Source organism: Mycteria americana, chromosome 1, assembly GCF_035582795.1.
Source record: "Mycteria americana isolate JAX WOST 10 ecotype Jacksonville Zoo and Gardens chromosome 1, USCA_MyAme_1.0, whole genome shotgun sequence".
Classification (NCBI taxonomy): Eukaryota; Metazoa; Chordata; class Aves; order Ciconiiformes; family Ciconiidae; genus Mycteria; species Mycteria americana.
In genome coordinates this window covers 157825888-157851079 of record NC_134365.1, presented here as the reverse complement: position 1 = coordinate 157851079, position 25192 = coordinate 157825888, and the positions used below count along the sequence as shown (strand labels likewise).

The 25192-nt window shown below is 35.6% G+C and overlaps 1 protein-coding gene across 1 annotated transcript in view; it reads left to right on the top strand.

The window, feature by feature from the left end:
- The window catches only part of MYO16 (myosin XVI), a 404772-nt gene that overhangs the window by 209146 nt on the left and 170434 nt on the right, over positions 1-25192 (top strand). The window contains exons 10-13 of the mRNA XM_075525989.1: positions 3753-3903; positions 12046-12156; positions 14285-14350; positions 17823-17950. Coding sequence (XP_075382104.1) covers positions 3753-3903; positions 12046-12156; positions 14285-14350; positions 17823-17950 — 456 coding nt within the window. The remainder of the gene's footprint in view (positions 1-3752; positions 3904-12045; positions 12157-14284; positions 14351-17822; positions 17951-25192) is intronic.

Genomic DNA, 25192 nt, shown 5'->3' with positions numbered 1-25192 from the left:
TCATGAGGTTTTTTTGAAGGTTGACCAATGCAGCAAACCTAAGGTCTATGCTGGAAAGTTTTGCCAGTTTTAATTCTAATGATACAATCAGAAGAAATTCTGTTACTCCACTGGCAAAAATACCTGCACCAGAATACATTAATTGACATAGCTTATAGTTCAGGAAATTAAATTTGCCGTATCTGTTTAAAGGTGACTTTAGGCTCATGATATGGCTGCAGTGATCACCGCTGCACTTCTAGTTTACTAAATGTACTTGTAGAACTTTTCTTGGTGAAATAGTCCCTAAGCACACAGATAGTGCAGTCATCTAGGTAGTAATAAATACTAAAAAATTGGGAACTTATTCTCAAAGTAATACTAACTTAATCACATTATATATTTTCTGATACATATTTAAGTAAGTAAATATTAATTATAGTAATGGATGTGTTTCAAAATCAGCAGAAGAATGTGAAATAAAATATACATAGATATGTTCGAGACAACAAAGCAGAAAACAGATTACCTTTTTCTTCTTACAGAGCATTTCCATTTAACCATTTATGTAGCAACTTGCATTTCAATTATTCTAGTGGTTTCAAACACTCTTCTAGTATTTAATCCATTCTGAAGTTTCTGTTATGTAACTTTAAAAAGTTTTTTAGACTGAAGTTTCAGACATTATACAGTTTACAGATGTTAACTGGCTTAGAAGTTGTTTGGAGGATCTCAGAATTGCCTGTGGAAGGATGACAGTAACAGAAGTTCTCTCCGAAAAAAGCTATAAGCTCAAAGAGCCCATGAAAACATCATTGCAGAATCTGCCTTGATATAATGCTTTTTATAACATCTTTCTATGAAGTTATAAGCTGCAGCAGTGATTCAAATATTGATGCCAATAACCTGCCAATTATTTGATTGTCAGCTCCCAGGTTTTTGTATGATTTCTTTTTTCATAAAAAACAAGGACATGCTAGAGGATGGCAACTTATAGAAAATCATCTCAGTTTATCTAAAAAAAACCTACACAAAACTTCAAATTAATTCCATACATGATGGCTTATACACCTAAAAATTAAAATGACTGTTCCTCCATAAAACATGCAAGATTTTTTCCTGGTTAGGTATGCTGGTAGCAACAGTCCTACCTTGTTCAAATAAGATTACCCTAGATAACTCTCCTTCCTGTCTATTATGCAACATTATTTTGGCTTAAGTCTCCCTTTGTGGTTAATTATCTATTAATTATCCATTAATTTTCATAAACCAAGACAGTCCATGCTAATCCACTTGCCTACATTAACATAAAATCTTCTCTTGCACTGTCTTATAGTTCAATTTTCAATGGCATTGCTTGACTTCATCTTGTGACTAATAGAAATACATGAATGTTAATAGAAATATTTTTCTAAAAAGCCACTATTTTCTGGAAACATTTTATTTCAGTTTGTTTTATTTTTCACAGTGTCTTCTTGAACCTGGGTCATAATGAACTGTTGGAGGAATTTTAATATGTTTTTTCTTTCTTGTAACCATTCATATTTGTGGTGTAATATGAATTATATGTCAGCATTTCCATCATGTAAAGTCCTATTAGTACCTCACAAATGCACACAATTTATAGGCTATTCTCCTGTACATCAATACATGGAATATGCCTGTTAAGTCATGTTATTATTGTCCTCTTAAGTTCAAAATGCATCTGTAGAAACAGTAGGCACCTTTTTTCCCCCACACTTTGCTGTGATTTACAACCTACTTCTCTTTTGTGACACCTGAAAAGTTTATTTGGTAGCGAGGAGTTTACAGCTGAAGTTTAAGAAGTGTTTCTAATGTGTGTTGTATAGTTAACACAAAAGTGGTAAGATTGAATGGGTAAGGTTCAACTTCACAGCAAAAAAATCCTGGATCTTTACAATTTAAAAGAAACATCACATAAATAATAAAAAGTTATAAATGGGAGTGCTTTGGGTTTTAAAATTTGAATTCATTTGGCTTATGCTTTTCTTTAAATCTTTCTTCTCTTTGTCTGTGATTAGATCTTAAAAATAATTCAGACCAAAGGAACTTGAGCAGTTTTGGACAATAACAAAAGACTACTCAAAAAGAAAACTTTGTATTTAATTATGTTTTGTTCAATTCTGAGTCTAGGTAAAATGTGAATTAGTATTAGACATTTCTGCTTGTGGGTGTCACAGCTATTTCATTTCTTCTACCATCTAATCTCTGATATCTCTTAGTCTATGACATCTAATTGCCAAGTTCATGAAAAGAGTTGACTAATGGCTTTTCTGTTCTGCAATCCAAACCAAGAAAAAGGGCAAAACCAGTGGGCTCTTGGATCTTTTGTCCATGTGACAGTTGGTAATCAAATTTATGGCAAATTTATCTTAGATCAATCAAAGTAGTAAAAAAAAAAAATAATTATTTTCACTAGTGTTCCTTTAGATATTTTACATTAAAATGTCTGAAGCAGGACATCATTAGAAAGGAAATTGTGTATATTTCATTACAAAATGTTGAAACGAATTCTTCCTTCGTTTGCAGACTGAGGGTTTCATCAAAAGAAAGGGTTTGTTCATGTATTTTTTTTCCAATGGGAAACTACTTTGACTTGTTTTTCCAATGAATTCTGCTTAGAAGGTGCTTTGCCTTTGCTTAGGACTGTATCTTTCTAAAACTACATCTGTGTTTCAGTTTTGTTTCCAACAGCAATGGAAATCAGTGTTAGCTATGGGTCCTCCTTAATTTCGTTTGAGTTAACGGTGTGTGTAATCCTGGCTTCATTATAATCAGTGATCAAACTCAAGTAACTTAGAGTAAAAATGAGATTTTTTTTTAACTAAGTTTGACATCTGGGCTTTATCCCATAGTGGAATGCACTATTCCCCCATTTCCACATTGAGTCCACATTTCCTTTCAAAGAAATTATGCACACATTTTGGCAAGGAGCTGCTGTACACTCCATGAGATTGTCTCATTTGTACTGTCAGAGCCCAGACGATTATTTTTTAAGGTATTTGTGTTCTCAGCTCCTGGTGCTGATTCCTCACTAAGTCCTCTGGATGTAAAACACTGCCAAAATAATCCAAGATTTTGGCATTGTTGTTTTTCAGAAGTGTGATATGGTCTGAGTGTCAGTAGGAAAACATCTCCATGTGTGTAAGAATAGGTTTAACTTATATGTGAAGGAAGAGTGTTGTGTATCATTGCAGTAATTTCAGGAGTCTGCTGTTTGCCTGGGGTTTTTTAGCATATCACAAATTCAAAGCAGCTTTTGGTCATAAAATATATCTTGGATATTGTCTGATTAAAAGTAAGCTAAAAAGTGGTGGAATTTAATTTTATTAACCACAATAGCCATATCTGTATTGAATTATTTTAAAACATATTATTTTTCAAAACAGCATTGCGTAGGTTAATTGTGTATTTTAAATTCAGTTTCCAAATTGGCTATTGATTTGCCAGCCTAGTGCTATCAAAAGCAGACTCATGCATATTCTCTTTGGCTTGCTCAGTTCTGCTTCAGAAAAGATATGCATAAAGGTGCATTTTAAATCAAAGTGGTTTGCTCTGTGTCTTTGGGAACAGACCAACCCGGGTGAACAGTTTATTTCTCAGCAATTTCTTTTTTGTACTTGGACTGGGAACTAGTGTCTCAGCCCTGAATTGTATCTTAGTTCTGTGTTTGTGCCACCCACATTTGGCAATCTTTTGTTTGTCTGACATCTTCAGGAGGAGTCTAATTGCTTTATTGATTCTCTTTGTAGCAATCCCCTGGCTTTACCGATTTCCAAGCAAGACAGTTTGCTGGAGAAAGACACCATGTTTAAAGATGCAGCTAAAGGCTTATGTAAGCAGCAATCTCAAGACAGTGCAGCTGAAAATGTCACTGTGAGCACTACAACCAAACTTGAACAGGTAAAGGCATGCAGTTTCTTGAAATGCTTGTTAGGCTTAGGTCTGGAAATTGTAAACTTAATGAAGCCGAAGACCATAGTAATTTTTTTCCCCTCACCACACAGCAGTATCATTTGCGCTGTGGAGCCTTGTCTCCTTGATCACTCCCTGCAGTCAATCTGGCCCTGCAAAGAGTTCCCTCTCTGCAAATTGAACAGCTGCTTCCTGCCAGCTGCTGGTGGCAGCTCAGGGGCTGTGGCACTCGGAGGGCTCAGAGCTCCTCAAACGCTGTTCATGGTGCACAACAGGGGAGGGACAACTGTTAGCACTGCCCAAAGTGTGCTCTTGTCTCCAACTTCGGTTTGCAAAGGAAAGAAAAACAACCTGGGAGACTGCAAAAGCAAAAAGAATGTCTAAGGAATATTACGTTGCAAAATAAGTGACTGTAAGTTAAAATTAGGAATTGCCAGATTTACAGGTGCAGTGTTAACTCCCTTTCTTGTGCTAATGCATTAGGATGCAAGCACTGATTATTTGGATACCCTTTACGGTTTTCTCCACAGGATCACAATCTCATTCAATGTATAGGGCGAATGCAAAAGGAGGCAGTTATCTGTTGCTTGTAAATCTGGCATGTCCTAACTTCGAGTGTTTAGGACTTAAGTGTTGTTTGGGTTGAGGTTTTGGGGTTTTTTTTGGTACAAGGGGTTTTATTTTCTGTTACATGTATTTGGGAATCACATATTCCAGAAGTATTTACCCATTTAAGAAAAAAACTACTTTAGAATTGGGGGGAGGAGGAGAGAATTTCCATTTAAAATAATTTACTGTGAGTTTGAAGCATAACAAGAGCAAGATGCTGATTCCATTTAAACCATGTTCAGTTCAAAAAAATACTGTATAACTGCCTTGGCAGAATCATGCACACTCCACTGCTTTTTGTTTGAACACATTTCAGAGGAATGTGTTAATCATATGAGATCAATCAGTGAGTTCATGTGTCAATCGTACGAGTCCATCTCTGAAAGTCCCCAGCTTTGGAATCCCGTAGAGCGCTCATTTCCCTATACAGTCAGAAGATACCACAAAATGTTTTGCACTTGGCTTACATCTTGTTTTCATGTCATACAATTTCTGGCCTTGCTGACTGTGCAGTGATGTGATGAAAACACAGTCAATCCAAAAGAGAAGCACTGCTGGTCAGAAAAAGTAAATGCTTGCAACCCTATTAGAAGGAACCCTCCTGTACTTGTAGGAAAAGAGAGGGAGGTGTTTAGCTTACAAAATTCGCTGAGACTGTCACTTGCTTCTAGATGCAACATATATATTTCCTTCTGCTTGATTCTGTTTTGATGCAGAGCTAGCTAAAATTATTCAAGTTTTCATTATCTCTAGGCTAGACTTTTGCTTTATAGTTTGTGCAGTAAAACATGTGCAGAAACTGACTGGAAGAAGAGCAGCTAATCTCCCAGGTAAGAAAGAGCAACCAGAGGTTTTCATGCTGGTAGTTTTCTCCTCCACCATGATCTTAGAGTCACTTCAGGTTACAATTCAAAGACAAGACAGCAGAATTGCAGGTGATTCTCTTTTAGCTCCATTAGCTGAGAAATTTCTGCAGAAAACTCTGTGAAATTCTGCTCTACATGAGCTAGAAGGAATGTGTATCTTGTGGTCTTTTAGAAGCAGTAGAAACTACAAACCTTGGCCAATATCTGCAGTTGCTGAATAAGGAGTGATGCTCCCTTGGAAATGAATAAGAAATCAGCACTTACATAGGATAGGTTAGAAACTGTGCTATTCCAGCTGTTGTGTTTTTAAATGACTGGTTGCATTAAAAAAAAATCATAGATTAACAGAACTTTTCAGTTGGCAAGGTCTTAATAAGCTTTGGCTCTTATGGACAAAAGAGGGTAAAACAGTTTAATCACTTCAGGAAATAGTTTAATTTTAGTAAACTAAAGAATTCCCATGTTTTGTCAAATGAAAAATGAAAATATGAGGGTTTTTTCTTTTTTTTTGAAGTGACATAATTGTGATCCTGAAAACTGACCTTTCAATCATAGATATTTCTTGTTTCAGCATGTTCTTGCTAGTGTTTTTTGGTTGTATTTATTAGCAGCCTCAGTTTCTTACAGAACATTAAGCTGCAGTAACTTAAACACTTTGCTTACTATGAGCAGTGCTTTGTTTCTTCCATTCTATTCTCCTGTGGCATAAGGAGATACCTATCACAAGCTGGCTTCTGGCCCCAAGAAGCAAGAAGCAGCAAAAACTGCCATAGTTGAAGAAAAGCAATCAAGACCAAAATTTCTGTGTACTTTGAATATTCTTGTTAATGTATTTTTTTGTTACCCTGTGAGGATGGGGATTGTATTCTATACTACTTTCCATGCATTATGAACTGTAGGTATATGTATATCATATCATTATTTGTGTATATAATATGTAGATCTTAGTTTTCAGAGATGGTATTTCCAAGTAACACATTTTTATTTTTTTTATTTCACAGTTTGGGAAGTAAAATTTTTATTTAGTGCTGATACCAAAGGAAAGCTTTGAACAACCCTTTCCCCCTATCCCTGCCTCTTGGGTATATTAATTCTAATGAGTTTCACTATCTTTTATTCTTACCAGTTGCATTCCAAACTACATTCAAAGTAATCATGTACTGTTTAATTTTTCAATAGGATATGTGGAGTCATTACTTGGATTTTATGTTCATATATTATTGAAATAGATCAGCATGATATTTCCTATGCTTTGTGTCAGAAATTTCATACATTCTTAGGCAATATGGCATGCAGATTAGGTCTTTATTGGGGGATCAGAGGGAAAAATTTCATCTTATTACATCTGAAACATGCATTTTTAATAGAGAAAGCTCGTAACTTTTTTGGCTTTGAGAAAACTAACAGCTCAAATTTATATGTAGCCTCAGGTTTTTTTAATTGCAAAAATAATGAAAAAGAGCCTTAGCAAAATATTATTTCTCATGAAGTAAGATTTTTATTACATTAAGCATAGGAGATGGGGATCAAATGACTACATTGATAAAGCATTTTGGGTCTCTCTTGGCTTGTATTAGCTTTTGCTTTTTCCTAGGTAAAAGATGTTCTTTGATCATCTGTAATGTTAAGGTCTGTGCTGCCAAACAGAGAAAGCAGTATGAATAATTTCCAGAATTTTATCATAGCTGGCAATTTCTCTTCCTCTCAGCTGGGAAGGATATTTTTCTGATAGCAGATTGAAATTACTAGCCTGGAATTGAATCATGTGCTTCATGCTACAAACAAATATTGATTAAATCTTTTCTTTTTCTTAATTGAGTCTTTTTTAAAAAAATATTTTGTCTTTGGCTTATAATTCTTGTTTACATATTGTTGGCCGTATGAACTGTATGATAGAGTATCCCCTGATGCCCTTTTGATTGTTCTAGTATCACTTACCACATACACAAGGGACAACCGTGTATATCGTAGTATTACACATAAGAGCTAGAATGCATACTTATTTCAGTGACACAAGTATCTAAAAAATTAAAAATCATTAGAGATTATTATCTGAGCAGATTGTGAATGCTGTTAATTTAAATGTAATTTAAATGAGTAAATAGGAATCTTCATTGTTAGCATTACAAAACCCTCAAAAACTAATAACTTCCAGAGGCATAGTTATATTGGAACTTATGCTGTATTTATGGCTATTTTTCTTTTATGTCCCATAAAATATGCATCATGCAATCAGTATGATAGCCAGCTACATGCATCAAGGCAAAAAAATAGAGAAAATTCATCAATATGCTCAGAAAAGTAGATGACAAGAACAGAATTTGAAGGAGCCCACAAATAAGTTATTATAATAATGTAAATAATGTTTACTACCAGGTCAAATCGGTTGTGCCTTTAATGCATTTAGAGTTTCTAATTTCGATGTGATTTATTTGCTCCTTGAACTGTGAATGTTGATGCAGAGAGTGTTAGAAAATGCTGAATCACCAAATCCTAAACTTCATAGGAAAAAAAAGTTAATGGAAAAAGATTTCATTTCCCTTACTCAGAGTTTAACTGAGCACTTCCCATTTCTAACCATCTATCTATAGAGTCAGCATCTTTGGCTATATCTAGATTATGAAATAAAACCAAGCCAGGGCCTGTTCTCTGGCCTAGGGATATGTGGGGTGGGTCAGTGCATATCCATAAGACAAAACCCCTTTCTCCCACAAAAGATGGGGCCATACCCAGACAGCCTATGGGATATGACCCTTGACATGGGGCCCGAATGATGCCCAGGTATTATCTGCATGAGTGCTGGCTGGCACGAGCCAAGAATGTACAAGGAAGCGTGCTAACAGTTCAGAAAAAATGGAGAACCCCAGGGCAGTGCTCGAATCCAAACCCCTCTTTTATTTACAAATAAAGACATTTGTCTCTAGCCTAGCGTAGGTTTAATCTTTATAGGGATAGGTTAAGAGAAGCTCATTCTCTGGCACAGGTGTTCTGAGTTTTGATAGCACACAAGGGAGTGAAGACCTAGGCCTGCTTTGTTCCTGCAAGCCAGGTGAGCATACTAATAAGGGAAGGAGGCCACAGGCTTCTGTCTTTCATCTGCTTTCCCTCTGCAAGAAACTTAAAAAAGTTCTTGGAATTCTTTTGTTAATTTTGTTCTATTCCAATGTGCATCATCAAAAACAAATGTCAAAATCTAATTTACTATTTTTTTTACCAAGTGGAATTCTTGTTTTCTAGCCAGCCACATCCAACTGCTATGATTAAAAACAAAAAGAGCAAGAAATGCCATCTTCTGTGTGACAGAAAAATCTGCCTTCACTTTAATAGGGTGAGGAATACACCTCCAGAATAGGTAGACAGAAAGATACAGATATAGCAGGCAGGCAACCTGTGTATGTTTGTCTTGTTTGAAACTCATATTCTACTTTCTGAGCCTGAAAATACAAATATTTTAAAAAGCAAGTATTTAAAAAGACAGGAAAAAGGAGAATAGTCACAGTAACATGTTGATAGACTCCACCATTTTAGAGTGCATGTCTTCTGAAAAACATGAATCAGTGAGATGAGGACTGTGGAAAGGTACCTTTTGAAATTTTCAGCTGGCCTATTTGCACGGTTTACATGTTGGAGTAAGTACATTTTACGTGTTCATATAAAAAACAATCATTACATTAGCAAGTCTAGTAAATAATCTCCTTGAGATACTTACTCTTTTGCATTTGTACATTTATTGCTTTTTTGGACTATAATGGAATGAGAGGTGTTTTTTCACAATTTTTAGGGGGAAAGAAGGAAATATAAAACATCATTAAAGTGTGATTGGGCACTACTGCCTCTTGTCCTTGTACATCTATGCAGCTAGTACATCTAGAGCTACTGTTGTAAGGTACATTTTCCTTACATTTTTTATGGGTTGCTACCTTATCTATCTAGTTCAACGTCTGTTGCAGATGGGATGCAGATTAGATACCTGCCTTTCCTGTTTTAGTGGGGGAGTGGAAAAACATTGAAAAATCTATTGCTAATATTCATGCTCTTACATGCATATGAGGTTTACATATACCATTTTGGTCGTCAACATTTATTGCCTGTTGGTAGAGCTGATAAAAAAAGGTGGCAGCTTTCTGTGAGGAGTTTGCCTGCTTCCTCATATACTTGTTTTAAGCATTATTTTCTACTGAATGTGTTTGTCTTGAGAGGAATAGTAAGGAAATGATTTAAAAACTGAAGCAGAGGTCCCCAAATTTTTCCAGTCACTGTGTCAGTCCCAAAATGGAAGTTTTTTGAAGTCCCCAATATTATTGTGAAAATCTCCAGGATAGAGCTATTACAAGAAACAAAAATGCGATAATAGCTATAGCGCATGAAGTAGAGAAAAGAGCAGAGCGTGCCCTCTATAGATAAAAGGTACTGCAGGTCTCTGGGACTCAACAGAAGCTGGGACCTTGCAAGCCCTGCTTACGTATACATTTCCTCTGTGAGGAGCTATGGCTTTGTACATGTTATGTAACACTTCCTAGAATTAATTTTGCTCTATTCTGCGGTTTCTTTAGTAATTAAGCTTGAGTCTCATTATTCAGTACTGGACTTAGGTGAAGACAAGAGTAGGCTGAGTTGGGCAAGTGACTGAAAACCAAGTATAGTGCTTGACAGTTTGTTTGGACAGTAAGCAATTGCATTAGGGTAACTAAGACCATAAAAAAGCTTAGAAGCTAGGAAAAAATGTTCATAGCGGCATGGAGTGAGTCAAACATGCAATAAGTACAGATAAAAAGAGGTGTCTTGGAGGGTTTTTTTTGTGCTGATGTGAAAGCAGTTATTTTTTGACAAACATGTTGAACCATGAGAATATTTAGTGTAAAATGAAGTGTGAGGTTGATATTCTACAATTTGCATTTGTATTTCTCTGTTTGTAGACTAGAGAAGGTTTCAAGGCTTTGTAACTTCATTTGTACTATACCAGCATATGAATATGAGTAAAGCTGGTGAGATATTTGAACAGAAAATACAAGATTTTGTTTTATGTCATAAGGGCTAGTGGTTCTGTGGTTGTGATGTCTGGTGTGCATCGTTTGTTTCTTCTTGCTGAAATAGAAGAGTAAGCAATGCCATCTGTTTTATGACTATTCATTGAATATTTTGATACTGGTATTCAATAGTCCTATTTTTAGAAGAACAATTTTGATAGAGCCACAGATCTGTGATTTAGAGAAGATACCAAAACACATGTAATTCATCCTGCTTGTTTATGACTACAACCTTCCTGGTGTTTGCTTATCGTCACCTAAAAAATTGCATGTGAATGCGTGTTTGTATGTATGTTTCAAGAATCTGGAAACATTGAGACAAAGAGAGATTGTTAGTCTTATATCATTAAGATGAAATTCTTCAGCAATATCACACCATGCAGCTCTGACAAGTGTAGGAAGAGAGCCCAGAGCCTCGTGATTTCTGAACTAGACCTTGAACCTATGGAAACAATAGAAGTTCGGTAGTTTGGGATTAGATCCCCCATATTAAATAGCAGTATCCGTAGTCTTTGGGGTCGTCTTCTTGCCAGAAGCACACTCCATCTTCCTTCCAAAATCTCCCAGTCTGCTTGCTGCTTCTGTCACTGATTTCCTGCCACATGCCACTGCCAGAGGCTGAGGATGCTGAGTTGTTCTCCCAGAAAGGGCAGTGTCTGCTTTTCTTCTGAGCCTTCATCTTAAGCAGAACAATAGAACAAAGACGTTTCATCTTCATTGTCCATCCTCAAAACAGACACCAAGAGAGTATTTTAGTAAATTCTGAACAAACAATTCAAATAATTCTACCATCATTCACATGAGAATTTTCTGTTTCTAGGTATTCTGCTGAGATGCAAAAATGTTTTTCTTCGAGCTGACATAAAAAAGGAATCAACCTACATTTTAAGTGTAGATCATAATTTATAACCACACTGCTTAATGTATCAATGTTTATTTTGTCTATCACTGACTCTTTTTTCTTCTGTCTCCTGTTCTGTCTTTTGGATTTTGTTTTGCTTTCCTTAGCATTACTTTACCTTGCAGAGCTTATATTATTCCTCCTAAATCTCAAAAATGTTAAGCTCATTTCATTCTCCACTTTTGGCTAAAGTAGCTGCTTCTGAATCTCTTCTGGTCTCCTTGACAACATGATTCCCACTTCTTATTAACTTCCTTCTATTCTGCAGGAAAAAATCTAATAGAATTTTAAATCCTGTATGATGAAGAGTAGTATAAGAGCTTTGTTAAATACTGTGCAATAAATAGTTTACATGTGCACAAACTTTTATAGTCTTGATTTCTTCTGCTGTAAACATTTAATGAAGAGAGCAGGAGAATTGCATTTGAGCTGAGGATCTTTATGGGTTCAGGGATAGCAAATGGCACTCTAGTAGGGGTCTATGTTCTTAAGAGCCCATCAGACTCATGATGGTATACACCTTAACATTGATAATAATTTTTTATGTTCTTTTCTTGCTTAAGATTAATGATGTGTAATTGTTTGGGAGGATTGACAACTTTCCAGTTTCCTAATGCATTTTATTTCCATAAATTCAGTGATCTAGGTTTATACTTTAAGTTAGAACACTACAGTACAGAATGATTGGTTGTGAAGTTATTTTATTTCTCTAATTTGTGTTTTGTAGATCAAGCTAATGCCTCCAGCTCCAAATGATGACCTGGCTTCTCTGAGTGAGCTAACAGACAGCAGCCTGCTTTATGAGATTCAGAAGCGTTTCAATAATAATCAGATATATGTGAGTTGCTACTCACCTATCAACAGTAAGCTTTCAAAAAAGACCAAATGAGAGAATGGGAAAAATAGGATTGCTATCATAAGTACTGGACAGTAACCTGCTCCAGACTCATGACTAAGATTTAAATGGATCAGGACGTATGTGTGCGATTTCTCAAGTTTATATAGGAAAAGCAGAAACAAAAAATTGAATAACACTTCAGATAGGTTTGATAGGATAAAATTTATGTGTGTTTATTTCACAGAGCAAGTGTATTGGTTAAAATTGATGGGCACATGTAATCTTCTCTCTCGAACTACCAAAAATTCCTTCCATCTTTAACATTATGTTAACTTAATTTTAATAGAACACATGATTACTGGAAATGTAAAAGAAATTTAGATTTTAAAAGCTTAGAATTCAGCATGGGAGATTTAATTACTTATTATCTCTTCCTATATTACAGAAATCTTTCTCTTTATTGTAATGTTAATCATATAGATACCAAATGAGATACCAAGACTTTCGTAAAGCAGGTTTTCCTGGTTTTGCCCTATTAAACTCGGGAGGCATCTGGGTAGGTGTAGATTACTTCTGGAGAAAAATATGCACTTTAAAATGTTGGTATTCCTGTTCATATCTTATTCATAAAATGTATAAGTTGATTGCACTGTTTTGACTAAAGGAATATGGGGAATTGGCATGTTGCCGTGAATACCTTTGAAATTTTGGGAATTTCAATTCTAGCTGTTATGGCATTCAATAATAATAAAATTTCTGGTTTTTAGAATCATGCATCAGATCAGATTTTATTATGAGTAATTCTTTTGCTTTATCTCACTTTCAAAGGTGCCAAACACAGATAACTTTAACTGAATTCGGGAGGATCCACAGAAGGATCCACAGATACTCAGTATTTAGAAAAAGGAAGTCTTCTTTTATTTTAAAATACTGAAGATAGTACTTAAGAGGATCTCATACCCTGCTCTGGCATTCTCCTTAGCTTAATGGAAATTTATAGGCAGTGATCATTAATATTCTGCTCAACAGCAGCCATTGTGCTTTTGTGGAGTGTCAGCATCAATGCTGAAAACCCTTGCATCTTTGGGTGACTTGGTTCTCAGACTTAGAAGGAAAAGGCCTTGGATTCAAATTCCAAACCAAAATCCTCCTTAGCACTGAACACGTCCTGTTTCATGTTTTGGCAAGCTTGATAAAGTTCCATTCTGCAGGAAAACCCAACAGTGAAGTCAGGGTGGGGAGAGAGAGGAAATAAATTACTGCATTTCAGAAGAAAAATAGTACATTTACTATGAAAGGCATTATTTTCTGCCTCCCCAAATCAAAATACTTCATTTTGAAAAAGGCAGCATGACTGGGACTGTTCACATGATGGTTTGCTGTCTGACCTCTTCAGAGACAGAGGTCTGGCATTTTTGCATTCTAAGAGCATGATACAGCAGCAGCTACTTATGGAGAGTGAGAAGTATAGCAGCAAAGGGAACCTGCATTCTTATACTTAAGTATGACTTTCACATATGAGTGTTTAAATATGAAATAATAAAATCTTGGCACCTTTGCAATCAGTGGATGGTTTGCTATTTTTAATATAGCCAGGACTTTTTTTTCTATATGCATGTGCATATGTTCACATGAACATATGTTCATATTGATACATGTATCAATTTCTCTGTCTTATTCCACGAGCAATATATTTTAATGTATCAATTCTGCATAATCAATATAACATTTTTAAATTCTGTCATCTATCCCATAAAAAATTGCTTGAGGAGCTTGTTTATGTGGTAGGCATGTCACATTTTTGTAGTTTAACAAATAGTAAATTACAAATTAATTTTCAAATAATCTACCAATAATATATGCAGTGCAATTCTTCTATGCATAATTTTCCATTATGAAGAACTCAGTTTTATTACAAAAAGAATAATTAATACTATCTGAATTGTAAATTTAGATCTCAATTTAAAGTTATGAAGTTAAAAGCTCTGAATTTGCGGATTATGTTTAATATGTTGATAGCTAGATTTAACAGGCTTTGCCAAAAGTCCTTTCTGGAAGAAAACCATTATCCTCCTTAAAGACTTAATTTATTACTTAATAAAGCAATTGTATCTTCTTCTTTTTTCAGACGTACATTGGTGATATACTGTTGCTTGTTAACCCATTTAAAGAACTTCCTATTTATTCTACCATGGTAAGCATTCTCTCTTTAAAATGTTACAGTGTGGATTTTTTCAGTGGATTCATATAGTCCATTTGGCAGGCCAAACCCCTAAAATTAATTAACATATATGCCCTTTTTTATGTTGGGAGCATCTTAGTTTTGAAATTCTGGCAAAAATTTTTTCATTTCTTCCAAGATACCACTATTTTTTTCTGTGCCTTATTTGTAAAACAGCCATCTTGCTTATGTTTTGTATGAGCAGTAGCACTTTCGATTGTTTAAAAATAGTTCCTGATGTATAACGTGACCTTGGTGGTTTCTGCCACTGCCAAAGTTGCAAAAATAGCTGCATACTTCATGCAGCGGTTGTCTGGGTTCACACCCCCCTTGCCCAAAACACGATTACGGAGATAACAACCTTCAATGGTTGTAGAAAGTCTCAAAATGGGTGTGTGTGCTCCACACCAGGCCACTCAGTTCAGATACCGTACAGGCAATGAGTGTGCTCGGCATGAGCTTAGCACTACACTGGGGCAGTTGTACGGAGGTGGCTTGTGTTGGGCACAGGCAATATATGGGCAAAGGGAACTTGAGTCCGTGTGTGCACTGTCATATGCACAAGGCCACTTAGGAAGTGCTTCAGATGTTTCTCTCTTGAATAGTAGTACCCTTATCTTTCTAATCTTTCACTTATGAGACCAACTAGCTATTTACAAAGGGTTTATCATTTTAGTACCTAGACACTGATACTAACTTAAGGGGACTTTGTAGATCAGTGGGAGTAACATGAATTCAAATGATTTGATCTCTGCTTCATCCTCACTCAGCCATTTAGTGATAGAGTATTAGCATAACTGTTGATTTCTCCCCCTGCCCCCCCCTCCCCGTTATTTTCTTGTTGTTGCACTGATATCACATTACTGCACAGAGGTCAGGCTCACTGTTGTGTTAGGGGGTGTTCAAATATCTTTCTTTATCTTACAAGAATTATAAAGGGTTCAAAATTCGATAAGCAAACTAGTCTGTGGCTGTTTGCTATGTCATGTGGCTTTGTGTGTATCAGTAGTAAATTTGAGAGAAAGAAATGCTGTGACATTCAATGGCAGTAGTAGCAGATTTCAAGTTGGGAGTCTAAATTTAGTTTCTAGAAATGTAAATCATACATCATCCCCAAGGTTTTAGATGGTGATATTTTTTCCTGTCACTGTGTATTTTACATTAGATACATGATTTTGAGCACCAAGATAAAAATGTAAAGAAGAATAATTTAGGTGGTAGGCTTACGTATTAAAATGTTTCCTGGACATTTGCTGCATCTTCTCTTGACCTCTCTGTGATAGATCTATTTTAGCAAGTTTAGCATGAGACACTTTTTGTCCTGTAAAGTGTTTGGGTCACCTTGGACGATCATTGCTTTTACTCCATTGTTATTATCTGTGTGCTATTGTGCATTAGGCAGGTATTTCTCAGATGATCAGAAAACCACAGTTGTAAATTAGCTTTGTTTTCTCTGTTTTTGAAATGCTCAGATATACTGCAGCAGCTTAGTATTAGCTGGTATTATATTGAAGTCTGTAAGTGTTAGATGGTCTGTATATTAAAGTAACAAAAATTGATTATGTCAATTCCTCAGTAAATGCTGACATGCTATATGATGTGGCTCATTCGTTAACATTTTTGTTTCAGGTATGTGGTTTGTTAGCTGTCAAAAAATGAATGCAAAGATATATTGGGCATGATACTATTTTTAAAACCAGGAGGAAGCAATGAAAAGATTATCATGTACATTTTTCAATAACAGCAATGTTTTAGGTTTTCTTCTCCTTTTTTAAAAACACTTTTCATAACTTCTCGGCAATCTTTGTTTTGTTATCCTACACTGACCTCCCACACTTAGTTCCAATAGAATACTACTAGAATAAATCTTTTTATAAGCAATTATTCGCTCTGAAATGACATAAAGAATCATATGTTAATGGTCACTGATACACATTCCTTACTATGCCATTCAATGCAATTGCTAGATGATAATAATGCATTTTTAAACAGAAATACACTGTACTACTGCACTATACATTATAGTAGCATTATAGTACTAGGAACATGCAGACGCCACTTCGAAGGTATGATAGTAACTGGTATGATAGTAACTGTAACAAAGCCGGGTGTGGTATGGTCATCCTGCTTTGCTACGGTTGTGCAGAATTTATTTGTGTCCAACTAGGACAAATATATTCTTCAAGTTCATGTGTTAGAAAAATATGTAAACTTGCAAAGCACTTGCAACATTATGCAATAAGTATGTGAAGGTTTTTCTTTCTGCTTTGTGACATGCTGAAATGATTCTTTGAGAATCGGTGTGGATTTAATCTTGTTCAGTCTGGTAGCTTGAAAGGCCTGAATAAGAATAGGGCCGTATTGTGGATGATTCATTCAGCCACAGCATTGTAGATGCCCCAAGATTCAATAGTTTAATATCTAAATAAATAAGACAGGCATGGGAGAGGAAGGGGTGCTAAGCACCTGATTAGTTTGGAGAAAGGAGCAAATAAAAAATGGCACTGTGGTGGAAGGCTGTTAGAGAGAATAGTTGGAAAAAACGGAACATGATGAAAAGGAAGGGATTTGGTTGTTTAAGTGATAGCATCCAGTATCATTCTAGATGCTTCATAGTGTTCCAATTGTTCCCCAGCTACCATGGGTTTCTGTAGAGCCTGTGTTAACTTTCTAAACTCATGAGAAGGTCTGATAAAAGCTATATAAAAAAGTAGGTTAAATTATTTATTTAAGGATATTTGTAAAATGGTATGGTGTTTCTGCTCACAATCTTATCTAAATCACATTCTGTATTTTCTTTATTAAATTTATTTATTCTGAAAGAATAGAATTGTAGATATTAGCAGACTATCTAATTTTTCTAAAATCTGCTTAACATTAGCTGAAAGAACTAATTCTCCTCAGAAAAAATTGGGGTTTCAGTAGCACATAATTGCTTCTACTCATACTTAAGCTTTAAGGATAGTACATGTTGCCAGCTATGTGTATCATGGAAGTTATTCTATATTGCAGAGAGAGTATTTGTGGGAGACTGCTCTGTCATGTAATAAATGAATTAGTTTATAACTTAAGCCTTTTATTTCAATTTTAGCTTTTCATGGGATTATCATATTTTGTTTTATAAGATTTTTAAGTCAAGACATTGAAGAACTGTAAAAGTGAGGTATAAAAAGTAACTTACTAGGTTTTGTTTTAGTCAGTGCACAAAGCAGTATTGTTGAGTCCTCTAGTTAAGTTTATTTTGTATCTTAATTAGATCTTCTACGCTTACAGCTCAGTTTTCTTTAATTAAAATCTTCATAGATACTGTAGTGTTACCACATATATACATGCAGAGATTCTGTTCATAATGCTTAGAGAGCTTTACAAAAGACCCAGGATTAGGGGGGTGAAACATAATTAGTTTGAAATGTATTGATCATGTTAATTTTCTACAATTTTTCAGGTCACCCAGCTTTATTTAAGTAACTCTGGAAAATTGTGTTCCTCACTTCCCCCACATATATTTTCCTGTGCTGAAAGAGCTTACCACATGCTATTCCAGGAGCAGCGTCCCCAGTGCTTTATCCTCAGGTGAAAATTTATCTTTCTATTAACTAATTTGTAACTCCTGCCTTTCAGCTCTTTCCCCCAGGGCTCAACAGCTGAGATTTCCATTTTATTTTTTCCTCCAACTGATTTCTTTCTGTGTACTGATCTCTGTATCATATGTTAGAGCAAAATAGAACTGAAAAAGGTTTAATTACATCTCAAGTTCATAAATTCTCTTGGGGAATTGCCACTCCATCTAGCTGCATCTAATTAGGAACAAAGAGTTAATGGTAAAGAATTCAAAACTGCGGTGTGTGTTTGCTAGAATTACATGGATCAGGATTAGAAATCGAATCTAATGACAATAAAAACGGGAAGTCCTTGACTAAATTATAAACCTCTGAGTTGGGGCACCTGTATTGGAGCTTCCACTCTGCCTAACATGTTTGTGTGGCCATAAGCTTGTTATTTAGCTCTCCAACTTCAAAATTAACTTTAACCAGTTCCTTTATTCACAGTGTTGTTGTGATATGTAACTTCAAGTTGTATATCACACAGTGATAAATAACTTCAAGACTGCGAACAAATGTATTCAGAATCTCCAGTGAAACAGAGTTTCATCCAAATATGCTGGTTTTATAATGGTGAAACTTCGAATTCACTTGGAGCTTTTGATCCCCAAATCTGTTAATCCCTTTTCTTCATTCATGCTAGCTGAAAGCAATGAGTCCGGTGAATTTGATGTAGTTGCTCAAAGAAATTTGTTGCTCAATCTTGTCACTTTGACAATTGCTGTCAGCTGAAATATTGGGAAGGGTTTGCAGAACTTCATGGGAGATGGGGAGAAAAAAAAAGTTTGATTTTGATTTGATTGGGAATAAAGGCTGATTAATTTGATAAAACTTGTAATTACTCTTGAACTACCTCTAATTATAAGGAAATGGAATACTATGAAATGGAGAGGAGATGATACTCAAAGCAGATAATAATGCTGTTAGAGTTACAAGAGTTAAAATGGACAGATAAATACAATCATATGTATCCATGTTTATTGCATTCTGTCTATGTGGAGACAGACTCCTGTGAGTATTTGAAGTTCTGTATATTAAGTCTTCAAATACATCTGAATATTGTAAGTTTCTTTTAAAAGCATAGTTTGTGAAAAAACATAGTTTATAAGTTTCTAAATTGTAAATGTATAAATTAATAATGTGTGGAACTGATTGTTGATTGGTTGAAGCAAATGATAACCTTTTTGTAAGCTAATCAGAATGGAATAATTACTTATTTATCCAGTAAGCAGTGACATTTAAGCAGAACTACAGGCAACATTAGGAAATTATTACTGTATGTTCATAGTATCTTCTCGTAAATATTAACTCTTGTTTAGGTATAATCATTTTGATAAAAATAAGAAATACCGTAAGGCACTGTCTTCAGCATTTTCTTCAATTTGGGACACTGCTAATTGATTAATATCTTTGTGAAGTTGCCTATAAGTGTAGACAGAGAAGAAGCAGAAAATAATATTTATTCACACTTCAAGAAAAAGGCTAACTGCCAAGTTAAGTATTGTATAGTAGTACACAAAGAATATTGTACTTAATAATAAATGGCTTTGATATCAGGGAATAGTTGCTACTGATGATTTTATATCAGGATGTCAAGGCATGTGTTAAGCCTCACTGTCTTGATCCCTGCCCAGCCCACTGTAGCTTATTATAAATCAGTGACCTGATGGAGAATGTGACGAGACGGTGCTCTGTTGATGGCATCAGCACTTGGCAAGACATTTGCATATCACATCAAGGCAGCCCATAGATATGCTGTCCTAAAGTATCCTGTATGTGGATAATTAATGAGATCTAAAGGTCACTTGTGAAAATGGAAGCTGAAAGGAAAGCATCTGGTAATTTGGAATAGGAGATAAGTATAGCTGCAACTTAACAGAAACAGCTAAAAACAGTTCTTTGTAAATAGCTTTCTTCTGCTAGCACTAAATGAGAAAACAGAAGGGAATTGAGATCCTTTAGAAATTCATAAAGAGGTATTAAAAATGGGATATTCTCATTATATTAGTGCATTGGTAGAATCTAAATAATGAATGTCTGGAAAGTAAAGGTGGTGTAGGAAATTTCCATTGGTTTTCTGACAATAATAATAATTATCTGAAACATATCCTTGATGTAACTCAAGTTATTAATCTATCCCTCTGCTGTCTCCTGATCATGTGTGTGTGCATGAACTTGTGTGTGTGGTCAAAATGGATTTCTGCTTTCTTGCTATTTCAGCTATAAAACAACATTAGCTATCGGAAAGAGAAGATTCTTCCCCCACTGTGAGGGATGATTCATTGGTTACATCTATGTTAATAAACAGCATGGAGCAGCGCTTACATTCTGGCCCTAAGGGCATGTGCTATAGCATCCAGTCAGTTTTTCTTTGATTTTTCACTTGAAGAGGGGTTTGTGGAGGAGTTTTCTAGGTCTGAGTTTCATTTCCTATCAGAACCAAATAATTGCAATTCTGCAGTTCTGAAATACTCCAAGCTTTTGTGTTTTACTTTGTTTTCTCCAACCTCTCTTATCAAGCCTACTCTTCATTCCTGAGTAAGAAGTTCTGTACATGTTTGGCCTATGGTCTGTAATTTTAAAATATCTCCAGTTATAAAGCTGAGTTGTGGATACAATTCCATGCATGCATGTATAGTGAGATAAGTGCACCTAGTAACAAATTTTAAAAGTAAAAAAAATACACTTCTGTCTAATGTGGAATCACAGGCTGAATGAAGATGGGGGGGCTCAGAGAAGTTCTCCGTAGCTAGAAAGGCCATCTCATATAAGCGCTCAGAAGGAAGGAGACAGTGGATGAACAAGTGAAAAGGGCTCATAGATCCATGGGAATGTTACACTGGAATAAGCTGGCTAGAGTGCTTCTACCTTTGGCTGCTCATTTCCTCATTTCTACACCATCCTTTGTGTCAACACAAACATTCAGGTGGTGGCACGGTGAGCTGGGCTGGAGAAATACTCTCAGGTATTCTCTACAGCTGGGAAGGTGGTGGTGATGTTTGAGGAGCTATTTTAACCTGAATCCATTCCAAAGCCAAATTCCCCTAGAAGTGAAATGAGTTGCCCGAGCAGGATTGGCAGGGCCCACTGGTTTTGGTAGTGGTTTTGGCTTAGACTAAAAAGTTCCTAGAATCCTTGTACCGTGTTTTCTGCTGCTGTAATATTGGAATGGTTGTCCTGAGACACTGTCCAAGTCAGAGTTCTTACAATGAGGACTATCGGCATGCCTCACAGGAAAACAGCCACATCAAATCAGGGTGCTAGTTTTGTTTGGTTTTATTAGTAGTAAATCTAGTGAAAGTAGATTATCCCTGTGGGTATGCACTAATCTCAAGATGCCTTCTGTTGTCATCTTTTGCCTTCTGTTGTCATCATTAGCAAGTGAAACGTGATGCAATTATAGAATAAAACTCTTAAATCTGTATTTATTTTTAGGTCTACTTTACTTATAATAATAATTTATAGTTTAAGTAATTTGTTAGTATAATTTATAAACATAATTATGCTTTAGTTTTATTGTAAAGATTTTACCATGAGAAGAGGCTACTGCTTTGATATGCATGTTGTGATATGATATGGAGCAGTGAGAATTAATATCATACCAGTTTTTACTTTTCATGTCCAATTCTCAAAATATGTCTAGCTTAACTGTTAAGTGCCAGAGGAGAACAAAGTGATGGCAGTATGTATAACTCTCATCTGAATTTTTCCTGAGAAGTTTGAGTTTGTTATTTTAAAAACCAGTAATTTCTTTATAGAAGTTATTTATTTTATTTTCAGTACATCAAGCTACCCACAATCTTTTCAAAAGGACTGGGAAGAATATCAGAAAATGTACCCTTATTCATGTTAATCCTATCATCTTCATCAAGCTTTGTAGCTTGTTTATTTTGTGGAGATAAAGTTTATTTTCTATCAGCAATTTTTTTCAATGAATTTTTTTTCCTGCCAAAGAATAATTACAAAAAGATACTTCCCATGAGTTTAGTGGCCATTACTAATGATTAATGAATTACTCTTTTATTGGACACATACTGTTGCTAATGAATTCTGCATGCAGAGTAACCCTTAATGATACTGTTTTTCTTAGTCTAGTCATTTTTGCCTCCCACATTTTCCCAAGAGATGATAATGAAAAGAGATGAAGGCTCCTGAAGTTGTCTGAGTTGAAACTTAACTGCCTAAGTCCAAAGCTATGGTCTTGAGCCTCTTGCTAAACTACCAGACTCTACTTTCTGACCTTAAAGTGCTACTTCAATTTTCAGCCCATTTGTGTGTTCAGGAGAGCTTCATAGTTTCTGGCAGAGCGGAGACTTACAGCACTATTTATTTCATGCTTAAGCCTGACTGGGATCCAGGAATTTTGCATTTCTGTACCAAAGTCCCTTACAACAAGCTTTCTCAAAGCATTGCTAATTCACATCACTGAGATCAGAATCTTTATAAATAAGACATTCCTCCATGAGCAGTTGTGCTTACTGTATATGATGCTGCTCATAGCTATTGTCCTGTTCTCTCTCTCCCTCTCTCGTATAACTTCCATCTGTTTTTTGTTTATTTGTTTTTACTGGTTTTCTTTCTTTAGCTGCTTGTCTCTAGTGATATATTTAGAGTAGAAGCCCTTCAGGGCCAGACCATTTCTATATTGTATCCTTAGCCAGATGTGGTTGGAGTCTCCTGACTCCACACAAATGATTGTGATAGTGTTAGCAATTAAATATATGGAAGCAGAGACTCCACCCTTTTCTTTGGGAATAAACACCAGAGATTTGGCAGTGAGTGCTCCTGTGATCACAGGGAAAGGGTTTGTAGCTGCAGATCTACTGTGGCTTCCCCATGAGCACAAAAATCAAGCTGATAAAAAGTCAGTACTTCTGTCATGAGTATGGCTGTTCTCAGAGTGCTAAGCTACCTGCTATTTGCGGAAACAGCATAGGCTTGTGCCAGATGAAGAAAAATTCTCCCTTCTGTAGTGTCATCACCTAATATTTACTTTTCCTGTTTTCTGTGCCTAAAGACACTGTAGGTATGGAAGTGTTTGCATCTTTCTGTAGCATGCAGAACTTGGTGTGTATCAGATCACCTTAAGACTGCTTGGTAGAAGGCAAGCTTTAAGACCAAAAGCAAGTCAAAGAAAAGTTTCCAAGTGGTTAAAATAGAAGAAAAAAAAAATCAAAATTGAAATCAACAAAATGGTCTAGCAAATGTGAAATGTTCTTCCCTAGCAGCAAGATTCTTTTGTAAGGTGTTGTTCACACAGGAAACAGATTTAGCAAATCTTGAATTTTCTGACTGGGGCTGCTTTGGAGGGTTGCCCAAAAAAGTGAAGACACCAGTTCACAAACAGCAAACATCCATTTCCGAAGCATTTCCTTACAGATCTGGAAGAATACTTCTGTCCCAGTTTATATCCTGGAGTTAACTTAGGACCAGACCAGTCCTTTGCAGGGAAAATGAAGTGTTAAAAGTGTCTTTTTCAAGTTTATTCTTTAATCTAAGCAAATCCATTGTTTTGCAACTTACATTAGGAGCTATAGAGTGTTAAGGAATTTACTGCTCAGTTTAGTGGTAGAATTCCTCTGTCTCCTGTTACGTGATTCAGCGAAAATGGGAATCTAGCATTGCCAACCTTGCTTCACAGTACGAGTTTGATTTTTGTCTCTTGTTGGTACAACCTCTCGGATATATCAACTGTCTGCTTTGCTCCCTTTGCTCCATGCAGGTTGACTGGCTCTCCCCGAGGAGCAAAGCAGACAATGTGGAAAAAAACAATCTTTTTTTAGTCTTGTAAAATGAATCACCCATTACATGAAATATTATACATAAATATCAATGGCAAAATATTCCAATAACTGCACAACTGCAAGTAGATTGTTCGCTTTGCAGAGGCTGTGTACGCTGTATGAATGTACAGAAGATAGAACAGGCAGTGGAACACTGAGGCATCTTCTGCAGTGACAAAGGAGCAGACAGAGCTCTATAATGTGTAAGGTTAACTACTCAAAGCTCCACTTATACTTCTGTCATTGCTACATTCTTTATAAATTGCATATAATTAGGAATATTTCTTGTAAAAATACTTATTAACCCCTAATTTATAAATTAAACAGGTTTATAATTTTCTGGTTTGACCTCTGCATTGCATGAAAAACCTTACACTTACAGAAGGCAGATTTAACACAGATTTGAGATAGGGTTCTTAGTATAACATTATTACATTCTGCTAGTGGAAGGGAACCCTCTGCAAAGCCAGTGGCAACACTTCTGTGTCAAAACTTTGTGTTTGCATGGTAAAAACACATACATCATCACGTTTTAAAGTTTTAGAATTGCACTTCAGACTCTTACAAGTCCAGCAATGTTAAAGCACTTTATTTTGTAGAACATTCATTATCTCCCATTTAAAGTGTATGAAGTGTATTTCATCTTCAAATTTAACAAAAAACTTACTACTATTTCACTTTAATGTTGCTTGTTTCAGTTTTCTTTGTGACTTTGGTCTTTTTCTGGTGCTATCTAGTCCCCTAAACATCATATTAAGTCTTTGCTACTGAATTGGTTAAAAAAGGAAAAAATAATCAATTTAAAGCTCTCAGGATGATCCAGATCAGTCTTTCCACCTTTTTTTTTTTTTTTTTCCCCAATCACTTGACATCTCATCAAGTGTTCACTCACTGAAATTGAGTGTTTTTCAACAGGAAAGCATTTGGCCAAATTATTGAAGAGTTTACTACCAGTTATTCACAATTACTTTTAGTTTCTAGCAAGCCACCATCACTCATGTATGCTTACCACCAAGAGCTGACTTTGTATAAAATTTGTATGAAAGTTACAGAATAAAATAACATTATGTTATGCTCTAAAATAGCAATAGGTGGACTTTCCATAATTAACTTCTTTCCGACTGCATTTTGCTCCTGCTGTTCAGGATATGAAAATGCATTATGCACTGACAAGATAAGTGAGGAGCTGTCTAGGAAGCCTAAGTATAGTTTATAGGCTTGTTAAAAGCTAAGGATCCTTAGTCAATCAAGGCAATGGTTTACGGGAAGCTGACGGCTAATTTGGTGAATCAAAAAACCATAATGAATATATCAAATGAAATAGTATAATTTTGTATATGTTAGCAGCCAGGAATGTCAATATCCAATGGTTTTGTTGTGATATAAATCACATTTTTAAGCCAAATAATCTGGAACGAAGAGAAATCCTT